The sequence below is a fragment of the Accipiter gentilis genome, chromosome 2 (assembly GCF_929443795.1).
Source record: "Accipiter gentilis chromosome 2, bAccGen1.1, whole genome shotgun sequence".
Classification (NCBI taxonomy): Eukaryota; Metazoa; Chordata; class Aves; order Accipitriformes; family Accipitridae; genus Astur; species Astur gentilis.
Window position 1 is genome coordinate 34337742 of NC_064881.1, and position 12773 is coordinate 34350514.

The following is a 12773-nucleotide window of genomic DNA, read 5'->3' on the forward strand; positions in this document are numbered from 1 at the left end:
GACTCACTAACGCTTCTCTCCCAGGCAGTGAGAATGCCTTGTCACACTTGAACCACAAGTGGATTCTGGATACTCCCGCTTGGAGTTCATGGATGTAACCTGGCAGCAACCAATCTATATGTCTTCTGTAAATGGTCCTCCAAGGGTTTACCTGTAGCAGTGCTGTCATGCTCCCAGGAATAATCACAAGGTTTGTGTTCATTTTCATAAGTCTTTATTCGGTGATGTGCCCCTGAAACACAAGGCGCCAGCGTTGTCTATAGATCTTGTTAAAAGGGTGTGGGTTGCCTGTTCCACACATCACAAAAACAATTTTTCAATCATTTAGATACTCTTCATCTTTCCCCTGAAGCCTGGTGGAAACTTCTGGTTTGGCATTGTCTTTTCTTACAGAATGAGGGATGGTGGCAATTTTCCTGCATGTGCTAGGACCACTTGATAAGGATGACTGGGAAGTGGAGAGAGGGTGGTTGTGGTTTGCTTTCTGGTACTCTGATGGTTAACAACTGTTGTGTCTCTAATTTGCATGGTAATTTTTGGTAGTGTGTGTAAAGGAACAAAAAAGAGTGTTCTGTATGCTTGTTCTACATGCTGAAATACGTATGCTGGGGGTATAGAGCAAAACATGACGTTGAAGTGCCACGGGTTTTTTTTGGACGTAGCTCTTGTGCCTGCAGTGTTTTCTTTCCTGAAGCTGGGCTGAATGTTGCATTGTTGATACATACCTGCTGCTTTGAATTGCTTTTTGGGCTGTGTAGGTGTGATTTCATTCCTAATCCTTTTATAATGCCACCCGTGTGAAGGTCATCTTGTTCTTGTTTTCTGCCATCAAATGATCTCATAAGCTGCCTGCATTATCAGAAAACTCTGCTGCATGATCAACATGTGAAATAACAGTCTGAAGGGCTTTTCTGTGGGTTTTTTTTTGTTTTGTTTGTTTACTGACGGACATTGATTTTACTGGTGTTCTGTTTTCCAGCTGCTTTGTGGTAGTTGGTTTTGTTTCCCTCTACAATTCATAATGACCAGTTCAGATTTGAATTGCAAGTATGTTGCACTTGGTTCTGTTTAGTACTTACATAGCAGTGGATACTTAGGGATAATATGAGAGATGGAGCATGCATTGAGTGGCTCTTTCCATGTGAAACCCCTCCACCTTCCCACAATCCTTGGCTCAAGGAATTTGTTTGCTGAAGTACCTGCATGCTTCACAGCCCCTAAATGGATGTTTTCTGCCTGACCTGTGTCATTCTTTTTTGTACCGAGCGATACTCCTAGCCTGCACAATTATTTCCGTCATGCAATTATATACCGTTTAAAGTACTTCTTCGTGTTTATTTTAATCTTGCTGCTTGCCTTCATTTGATGCTTCTTAAATCTGCGGTGTAAAACCATTTGCCACTCCCCTTTCCCATGGCTGATGGTTGTAGAGGTCCCTGCGTGGGTCCCCCACCGGCGGCTCCTTTCCCCAGTCTGTTTTGTGTCGCCCCGTGAGGAACCAACTCATCATCATCACGGGTGTTTTTTGTCCATATCAGTCTAATCCTGCTATCTTCTTTTTGGGAGGGGATAGCCAGAGCTGTAGGTGGTGTTCAAGAGCACTGAACAAAAGATTTTCCAGGTGCCCTCAGTGGCACTGCCTCACGCTGCAAACGTGCAGAAGGAGCCTCAGGCAGTAAATGGAGCCTGACTTCAGACCACAAGCCTTTTACCTGGTCCCTCCGAATTGCCACAGCAGCCAAAAAGTGCCGGCCATGTGCAAATGCAGATTTGTGTGGAGGTTGGGGGGCACAGTGTGTCCACAGGGGAATAAAGTAACTGCTTTGGGGGCTTGTCTGTGCAGATGCCGGGGGGGGTTGGGCTTTTCCTGTGTTTATGTTGTCAGATCTTTGCAGTGCTGTGTTGAAAACAGAAGTTTACTTTTTTCCAGAATCAGATAAATCCTGGCTGTCGGCATCAGTTTAAATCACATTTTTTGCTACAAAGAAATCAAATTCATAACCAGCTCTTCTGGGCATTCAAAAATACTAAATGCATCTCTGAAGAAAAAGCATCACTCTTCAGATGAATGATTTTGCTTCTCCTATTAAGTGTGTAGTAAAATCTCTGCGATAGTCACAAGGGGTACAGGGAGGTTTTTTGTATTCAGTAGATAAGAATAAGCTAGGCTTTCCTCCAAATCTTTGTTGCAGTAAGGGATTTTTACTTAGAAATTCACAAAGACTGAATTGTACAGATTCCCAGCCCCTGGGATGCTTCGTATGGTTGTTTGTTTCCACCATAAATGGTTTAAATGCCTTTTTTCTTCCTTTTCTTTCAGACTGGACTGCCAGCCATGCTTGTTTTAGGTGTTTTCAAGATCTTTTTAGAAATAATGCCTCATTTTTTTTCCATGCTGCTTTACAGAAATTCAGTTTGCAATTGTAACATGAAAAAGTGTATGGATTGTATTAGGAATGGAATAGGTTTGTGATAGCGAATGCCAGGGTCAAAATTCTAATGCTCTTTAAATCTGTAGCAGACTTCCCAGGGAATTCACTAGCCCCAGGATTTCAGGACTTGCAATATGTATGGATTGCCCAGAGCACTTGGTGGTTGATGCCCAACCACCCAACCACCCCACCACGTTTTCTCTTTGAGGGAAATGGTAAGAATCTGTTCAAAGTGACCCATTCCTGGGAGGTGCTGCTGGGGACTGCAGGACACCAGCTGGTCAGGAGGAGGTAAAAGCTGGAGCCATCTGTTAGGCTGTTTCTAAAATGCAGTAGAAAACTTCGCAGTTGTATGCAGAGGATGGAAAGAGAAATAAAGCACAAGTTCAAAAACTAGTCAGTGTATCTACCTACAGGTATGTCACATCACACAGCTTGGAGATGCACATTCCTCCTGGATTAGCTAAATGAGCAAACCCTTTGCCAGCGGCAACTGGCAGGATGCTGAGAGGCAGATCTGGGGTTTGTGCCTCTGTCCGGTAGGTTACAGGTACCGAGGAGTGACTATGTAGAAGGTCTCTGTCGGAGTTACTGGGGTAAGCGGCATCTGTTCTAGGAAAATACAGTGAGATATAAACGGAGCAAATGGGGTTTTAATGGATCTTTAGCAATAGTGCAATTGAATTACACAAATAGGTGTGTGAAATGTGTGTTTGAACAGGGCTATCTAAAACTGAGGTGCTGCTCAGCCATGTTCTAAGCAAACATGGCATTTCCAGATCCAGTCAGCAGCAGCTGAATAACCCCTCCTCTGGCCCTACTTGAATTTCGACCCAGGGTGGGTTGTCTCAATTAATTGTCAACAATTGGGCCTTCATAGTCATTCCATGTTAGCTTCTCCTCTGAACTTACCACTTTTGCTGTGAAGGCACCTGTCTGTTGTAACACCCAAGAGAGCACAACCATATTTCACAGAAGCTGCTAGTAGCCAGAAAACAATAGTGACCAGCTTGGGGTTTCACACCTCTCAACGGCTGTAGATTTTCCTTTTTTTGCTGAATAGTTTCTCCCTCCCCTGGAGCTCCTATAATTTAAGGATAGCTGCAGAAAAAAGAAATTTTTGCCCCTTCTACTTAGATCTCAGTCAAGTTAGGACTTTGTCCTTGACATCAGATATGTATTTCCAAGCCCAACTAGTGCAGTGCTGACTTTGAAATCCTTGCTGGCACGCTGTCTGCTGGCTGTTTGCAGCAACGTCATTTTGGGTCACACCAGGCAATATTGAAAGACCTGTGTTGTCCGTTGTTGAAAACTGAGTTGAAGGCTGCTACAGAATACATAGAGTAAAAGATAAAAAAGATTTGCCCCAGTATTTCTTATATCTTTTATTTATTTTTCTACAAGCAGACAGCCTAAAACAAAGCAAGAACAAGGAATGTGATCCCAAGGCATTTCATGTTCAGATTCCTTTCTGTCAAAGAATAAATCTTGTTTCAGCCCGACTGTGCAGCTTTAATATAAAAAACCAAAACCAAGTGCAGCACAAAGCTAGTGATAAAGCAGGGTGCTGGAAAAGGGTCAGGCTTACAATGAATTCATTCTTTTGGCTTCAGAACAAACACAGAACTCAGGCTTTCTTTGCAAGACATGGTGGTCTAGTGAAGATGCAGTTGAAACACTGCAGAGTTTTTACAAACTATTTTCCACCCATGGCTGTATCAATATACAGTTCAGGTGGGCTGAAGGAAGATGCATTTGAGTAAGTTGCTTGTTTTTGTCAAGTCATTCCGATAAAATTGTGTCCTTACTTGAACCTGTGTCCTACTCAGCTGACCCTGTTATCACAGAATCTGGATTAAATCAGACCCTGTATCTTTCTTTTTTTTCCTGGCAGCAAGAGCACTGTCACCATGGTCCCTCAAGAACAGTTTGGCAGTATTATGTGTACTTGCTTGTCTTTCATGCTCCTGTTCTTTAATTTTAGTACTTGAGTACCTATGAGTCTGCAAGTCTTACATGTAAATTATTCTGGATTGCAAGAGTAGATAACTTTTGGACATTAATTTGCTATAGGCATTTCAACTGAGTCTTTTATTAACTGTAAGTCACCTGAAAAAGGCAATGTGACATTTTTACTGCTCAGATGACAGGTATCGTCCCTTTATTCCTATGTGATTCTAGATGACTAGACACAGTATATTTGTAACAACAATCTGGTATTCCCCACAGTGAAGCAAGCTATTTTATTAGCTGCCTCCACACTGTAATTCACAGATTTATTAATTGGACTGTCCTTCAGACAGCCTTGGTAGCGAAGAATGTGTTCGTAACATAGTTGAGAATATAAATCATAAAGGTATTTTTCAATTTGTATAATTTATTTCAACTCACCTGCTCTCTGTCTTCCTCTGGGGCAGAGCACAGAAATGCATAATGCAGGACATATGTACACTTATCGATCTTTAGGCCTCACTTGCCTTGGTTTGAGATTAGGGAGGTACTAAACACTTTGTAGTTGCTTTGCCCACAACTGTTTTGCACAACACAGAAGCAAGACTGTAATCACAGTGGAAGCTTTGGTCTGAAGTAGAGTATTACTTTTTGAAAACTAGTGATTTTCTTCCCAAAAGTCATCCTTTAAATCTCCAAAGATTTCAAGTCGTAAGGAATTGTAGAGAATTTTTATATCACCTGAAATATAGCATATTCAACAATGTAGCAGAATTTAACTTCATAATGGAACACCATTTCACTGTTAATGAGTCAACAAAATACTCCAATCTTCATTTTAGGTAAATACATTTGACCAGCTGTAGGCTTAAAGCTAGAACTGCTTAAAACAAGGTCTCAGTTTCTGGAGCATCATTTCAAACATCAGAGCTTTCTTTTCTTCTCACACAATGTTTACTGAGAGAGGATGCCCTGTCCAGTCTTACCTTGATTTTCCTACGTATCAGTGCTAATAGAAGTATTCAGTTAGTTCATCCCAAGCTGTTCAGGATGGTGTCCCCACCGACTCCATATATGGGTCCATCAACCAAGGTCCTCAAAGTAGAGATAGTTTTACCATGGAGGCAAGCGGGTCTTCCCATATCTGTAGGGCTTTTGTAACAGCAGGAGCTAATGTAAGCAGTTGGTACATATGGAGTAGTAGTTGTTTCTCATAATGCCACACTTAAAAGTCATTAGAATAAGCTGTTGTCGCTACTGTATGCTAAAATGAACACAGTGCATAGTTAAACCAGATGAATTTGGGAGTAGTTAAGGACAAGCCAAGAAAAATAACTCCAAGAGCTAAAAAAGGTGTGTCATTTAACTCAGGAAACCCATAAAACAGAGTTTGCTGGAGGCTGAAGCGGTATCCTGGGGGAAGTAGCACTGTGCACCTGCCTGTAGTCTTTCCATTGATGGAGCTGTTAGAGACATTTGTCTAGATGAACATCTGCTGTGACCCAGTACAGCCTTTCTTATATGTAGGAGGGATAAAGATCCCTGTCATCCTGAATTGTTTGTGCAGAGGCTTTGGAGGCAAGGAGTGTTGCTTCACACACAAGACACCCTGGGCCACTCTAGGGAAAAGTTTACAATGGAAGTAGTCTTTCTCATTGGACCACGCAGAGAAGTTAATTTCTAACTGCTAACTTTCTAACTGCTAGTCCTTTCCCTGGACTAGCAATGCCCCATATGAGTATAGTAATTTCACCTTCATAGTGTCATTCATAAAATGCTACATACACATTATCTTCTAGGGCTTGATCATGACCTGAGCATTTTCCAGTCTACTAATAGCAGTAATTATTATTACAATATTTAATCAGTTAATCTCTTAAACTAGCAGATTCCATTCTCAGTGCAGGAATCCATGCTTTTTAATTGCGGCCAATACATGGAGAAAATGCTTTAAAAATAAGGAAGCACAGAGTTAAGAAGGAGGCTGCTTAGCATTAAATTGTTACCCTAATAGAATTATCTTTTGGCATTACAGGACTTTATCATTTTTACTTCACTTGCTTCAAAATTTCAGAATTATTATGATCCCTTCATCTCCAATCAATTTCTCACTGCAACACCATAAACCTCTTTTATTTCCAGGATCAAATCATCTAGTCAACTATATACATTTATAGAGACTTAATTTAAGAAAAGTGTTGACAAAATCCAATGTGTATGTAGTGAGATTCATCATAACAGAGCATTGTCTCTGTTCAATAGATCTAGTAGCATAATAACCTCTATTTTATGTTGCTAGGGATAGAGGAGATTCCAGAATTACGGTGATTCAGTGATGGGAGTGTACTCACCATCACTCTGAAGTAGGTTTTGAGAGATTTTCTAAGTCTCTCTTCTGCAGAACTCTGATAAAATGACTAAATTTGGGGAGGAGTGGAAAGCAATAATGTCATTTGCCTTGACTTTAGCAAGACTTTTGACACTGTCTCTCAAAATATACTTGTACCCAAGTTATGATGTTATGTCTGGATGTGTGGACAACTAGATGGGTAAAAAACTGGTTGGTTGGTTGGGCTCAGAGAATAGTGGTTAATAAGTCGTACTCTACCTGGATGCCAGTAATGAGTTGAGTAACACTGATTTCTTCTGCAGGACAGAGAATTTCTTTTCCTCTGTCCACTGCTGTTGCAGTGCACAAAACGGTACCTGGGGTTAGTGGGATTCTTGAGTTTTGGTGAGAAACAACACTTTGAAACTATTGCAGAATGAGAAATGCAGTAGAGCTACGTCTGAATTCAGAAGATTGTAAGTCAGTTCTTTTCTCTTGGGTCTTTCAGCAACTTTGTGCAAATGATTTAATTTCTTCGTACTCCCCTCATCTGTGGAAGCTTGAGCCAGGCAACTTAATGATAGGTTAATTGTTGGCAGCTAATCGCTGAAATAGATTAGGGACTGATCCTTCAAACAGCTCAGCAGGCTGATCTGAGAGCAGTTTACCATTTGTAGCTACATGTGAGATGGAAGTGCTGTAACTGATTTCGCACGGCTGAAAGGGGAAATTAATATAAGGCCTAATTTATCACTGCTGTTCTGTGTTCTGCTGTGACATGAACAAATTGTTTTACAATGAATATATTGCTGTTGTTTTACATAATCTAGGTATAGAATGATGATTAATAATACCTTACTGCCTTAAATTGCCTTTAGATTAAAGAAAAAGTCCCAGTCGGTGGATATTAGTGGGCCAGGATGCAACCCAGTGGCAGCTGAAGCTCAGACACCTCAGCCCAGTAAATCTTTGCTTGCCACTAAGACAGCTACTTCTGAGGAGGAACAGAACAACACTGCGAACACCCAAAGGCGCAATCCACGAAGGAGCGAATTGAAGAGATATTACACCATTGGTGAGTTTTCTTTCACAGAAAAAATGAAATAAACTTACTAAAAAGGCAAGGTCTTCCTGTTTATTTCTGGTTTATTTCTTTTGGTTAGTTGCAGTTGGCTACTAAGATTACAAATGCCCACAGTGAGCATTAAGATGTCATATCTTAATGCTGATGTCAAACTACCCTGAAGAATTAACCTGCTTTATTTATTTTGCACCATTTACAAGAATCCTTTCTTCTGCCTTTTTTTTTTTTTTTTTTTCCTTAAGATCAAGTACTGAAGAAAGCATAAAAGCAATTTTGGGAGGAAGGATATAGGAGGAACATAGTTGCCTTTGACTATGGATTGCATAAGAGTTTTGGCAGAGATTGTTTAGAAGGCTCTGGTTAGAAAGGATTTCCAGTTTGGAGAGGGAGGAGACCTGCTGAGTGTGAACAAGTAATTAAGGAGGTTTCTGGGTATCTCGCTGGATATTTTGGTTTTCTGGATTCCTCTGGGATTTCAGCACCTACATGATTCTTATAAACCATCTTAGACACCCTACAAGATGCTTCATAACTTGCTTCCCCATAAATCATTTCAGGACTGGGCCTGACTGATTCTTTTGGCAACATTTTGGTCCTTACCCAATTAACACTGAGCGAAGAGTGACCTTGTAGTGTTTGTGCCGGATTCATTAGCGCTTGTGAGAGGGAGATGTGCTAATGGCATTGGTACAAACAAGAGGGATGGATGCTAATGTTGTGCTTTGAAGAGACAAAATGTCAGTAGATTTAAGAAAAAGAAGTTGTATATTTTAATTGTGTGTTTGTGTGCTGTTGAATTATTGCAGTATAATGTGATCATTTCTTCTCTTCCAAGGTAACTATTTGTGTGTCTTTAACTTGTCTAAAAGGTAAAGAAAAATGTGTTGCCTTAAACATCTTTCACTGTGTTATGTCTGAATCCTTGAAGTTGGCTGTCATCATAAGTTATGTTGGTTTTAAAGAAGGAAACTGCATTAGCTATCTACACATTTTAATAATGAAGGCTGTATTTTAAGTAATGAATGATTGTACGTGTTTGCATTTTTTGATGCCCTACGTTCAAATTGGGCTTCACAACTGCCTTCTGAAAACTCACAGAAGTTTCTTTTATCACTCAATCCTGTCTACCCCAAAATAAATAAAAATGAGGCAAAGTGAAGGCATTGATGGGTTCATCATTTGCATAAGAGTAATAATGAAAGTAGAAATCCACCACATCATCAAAATGAGTTCTTAATCTAACTCAGGATTAAGAAATAGTACTGGTAAATTGACCATAGTTGAATCTACTTCTGTGATCACCCAAACCACAGTCTGTGTTTGGAAGCACAGATTCAGGTTTGCATTTATCTACTTGTTAAATTTGACTCACCTGCATTTTCGTTTGGGAACCTTTACAAACTCCTTATAATGTGAACTCCATCAATGTTAGTAACCTAGATGTGCTTCTAGGGATCACAAGGTCTGCGCACTAGTTGCTCAGGGTCTAACTTCAGTGCTGGAATAACAATGTTGTTCGTACATTTGATTAATTTGTTTGAATATTGTGCAGCACTTGATTTGACAGACTTGTTGAATGGAAAAGACCTCTGAAGGTTATATAGTCTGGTGTCCTGTTTGAAGTGGAGCTTCAGCCAACACTAGATCAACTAGATCAGAACAGCCAAAGCTTTGTCTTGCCAAGTCTTGACAGTCTTCAGGGGTGGATACCCCACAGCCTCTCTGTGTGTCGTGCTGCAACATGGACAGCGTGTCCATAGACGACAGCGTGTCCATAGACAACAGCGCTCATGGGCAGCTTGCCCATAAACAGTTGCTAACATTTATGAACAACAGTTGTAGACCCTGGGGAAATATTAGGGGAACAGACCACGGAAAGTGGTCAAACTTACATATTTTTTTCTTAAATATCATCTTTCATTATCCTTGTACAGAATAGTGGGTGAGGTGGCCTGGCTGGACTGACCCAGTACAGGAGATGTGTTGGTTTTATGTTCTTATACATGCAGACTTGTCTATGTGAGTTGCCTAAATCACAAGGAATAAGTTGCTAGAGCCAGTATTACTGAATACTACAGAATGTTTAAATTTTGCTGACAAGCAAATTGAAGAAACAAGAGTTTCTCTGTATCTTCACAAATGTTTAATGGTGCATGTTCCTGAATATTGTGAAAATGAAAGGTTTAATCTTGGACAGCACAGTACTGATACCAGATGAACACCTTTACTGTACTGGCTGAACTGTTCTGATACTGAGTCTATGGCTTTGATAACCCGAGAGAAACAATAATTACCTTCCTAGAGATCCCATCAACTTCAGCATACTCTAAGTTATGACCTATGTCACCCCTTGATTTAAAAGTCATTTGCTATGACTTGTCTCAAAAATTATTTCTAATAGTCAAAGTCTAATCAAATCGTTTGTTACTTTCTGAGGATAAATGTACTGACATACCTGCAATGGGCTGGGACTCTAAAATAGAAAAATATCGGATTCTCGTGAAGTTTTGTGTACAGTTGTCTGTTAAATAGCTTAAACAAGCACATAGACCTGTTGCTGACCTAATACAATTACACAGGGGTTTACCGTGTTTTGCCCTTGTTTGCATGTTCTCTACTAAAAGCAATCTGTGTCCAAGATCGAGCAACATGAACTAATCATGACTGTGATAAGCAGATTAAGAAAATTTGTTAGAAAACTAATGCTCTCAACTGGCTTTGCTTCTTTTGTTTTAAAATTAGTATTCTATTACATTAATGTCAGATCAAATTGGCAAATGACAGTGTTTATGGTAGTGACTAACGGAGCTTGAGCAAACAAATGCCAGTTGTATTTTGTGTTACTCTCATTTTCCTTAAAAACTTATTTTCAGTAATTATTATGATCTTCAAAGTGCTTTATAGGTATGAGAACTGAGTTCAAATCTGGGTATTTAGACATGTACATATAGGCAGTTTATATGTTTTAAAATGTAAATGTAAGCATCACATTGCCTATTAAAACTTAACTTTAAGGCCTAGCCGGATTTGTTAATGGCTGCCCACTTTATCAAATAGCCATGCAGCTTAAAATTACATATAAAGAAATGTGTAACCAGCTTTAGTTTATCAACTCATGGAAAGAGTAAAATCAAAATGATTTAAAAAATGTGGGTTATTTTATTTGGCTATGCAGAAAGCACTTTTGAGATCTTTATATAAATCTCACCCTGCTTTGCAGACCCAAAGACGTGTGAGTCTTGCACTTACATGCTTTGCAGAAGAAATTGTAGCAGCTTGAGTATGCTTGAAGCTACGGTGAGCAGATAAAGGCAGTTGTCTATCAGACTTGTTTTCCTAAATACTCTGTAGCATCATAATATTTTTTAATTTTTTGTGTCACCTTATTTGTACACAGATTTACCTCAGACCTTTCGAAGTTGAATGTGTAATGAGGAAGGGATATCCTGGTAATTCCAAGAGATTTTAAAATTTCATCAGCACTGCTCCTACTTTGGAGAACTATCCACAGTATATTTATTTTGCATTTCATCTTTCCCACAGACTGCATCGTAGATGCTTCCCAAACTTAATGAGTGCAGCTCACTTTTTAAAAGTGGGGAAAAAGAAGTAGGTAAGAGAGAGAACTGAGAGGAATAGGAAATGGGGAACAAGTTGTGTGCTTGGATGAAATGAAAAAGAAAATGGAGAGTCAGTGAGGGGGAGAAATAACTCTTCCATATGGCAGGCTCAGCAGGCAGGAAGGCTCCTGCACCTCCAGTGCTGAACTGGTGTGAAAAAATTGAGTGGGAACTCCTAGATTAATAAGGCAAGTGTCGGAAAAACAGTCTGCATGGTGGGTTGGATGAAGTTTTTTGGAGAACTCTAGAAACAGCACCCAAGACACTGAAAAATAAAAACCTATAATTAGACTTTTTAGATGCTTCAGGCACTTAAAAATTCAGGCCACATATTTCTGAAGTGCTTATTGTTGAGCAACTCCCTCAAAAGAGAAAAAGAAGGTATCTGGGTCTTCAGCACTCTAAAAAGTAGGCTGGAATGTTACACAATGGAGAATTATATGGGTAACCTGAATGTAAAGCAGTAAGCCTGTATCAGCTTAATGCCATGACCAGGCTACAGCCAGCACTTCTTAGCTGGCTTGCAGTTAGCCCAGGTGCAGCGTCACAGCTGTGTTGCTTGTAGGACCCAACTGAAGGGTTGTAGGACCCAACTGAAGGGTTGTAGGACCATACTTCAAGGTACGATGCCTCAGGATGTATGTTTAGCAATTTATTAAAGTGACTGAAGTAGCTAATGTTGTTACCCTATAAAGACATGCACTTGAGAAGTATCCATCCTCTGGTTCTCATTAAGACATGAAAGCCTGGTGTATAGTGCCTAGATACCTCTAAGGGGACATATGCAGTAGACTATCTACCTAGTAACCCTGGTTTTGTAGATGTAAAAGGCTTCTTTTGTTCTATTTGTCATTAAAATGGAACTGCAGCACTGATATAGAGCAAATACATTATTTAAAAATAAGATGGTTGCATGAATATGTTTTCCTGATTCTAGGAATCAGGCAGAAGAAATCATGAAGCAGGACAGTAGCTCACGCTAGAAAACATTGTTGGAGTACAGTGTGGTGGGGAGAGGAGGAATGAAGCAATTTTTATTAACTGTTCTAATAAAAGCCTTAATGCAAGTGTTGCTGTACAGGCTTCTCCTAGCACAGCTTATTTCATTTAGAAGACAACTATCAACTATCTTAGGAGGCATCTTTTGTTGGTATAGCCTCTGTCATCAGTGGAAGGTATTGCTACTACAGGTACACACACTTAGTAGTTTAGACAGAATGCATGAGTATGTGTATGTGTACATAAAACACAGCATGAGGACACCTGGGAAATACTAATTGCCAAAGTTCCCTTCACTCCAGTGTTCATTTTTTAAAAATTTATTTCATGTTCCACTTGTAAAAAAAAAAAAAGTAGCA

The 12773-nt window shown here is 39.8% G+C and overlaps 1 protein-coding gene across 8 annotated transcripts in view; it reads left to right on the top strand.

Moving 5' to 3' along the window:
• OXR1 (oxidation resistance 1) overlaps nucleotides 1–12773 on the top strand; it is a 304340-nt gene that overhangs the window by 148512 nt on the left and 143055 nt on the right. For 4 of the 8 annotated variants that reach the window (XM_049821593.1, XM_049821610.1, XM_049821646.1 and 1 more), the window contains exon 3: nucleotides 7590–7786. In XM_049821593.1, the coding sequence (XP_049677550.1) occupies nucleotides 7590–7786 (197 nt within the window). Of the gene's footprint in view, nucleotides 1–24; nucleotides 191–7589; nucleotides 7787–12773 lie in introns of all 8 variants that reach the window. The other 4 variants (XM_049821637.1, XM_049821578.1, XM_049821620.1 and 1 more) reach the window with 2 other exon arrangements.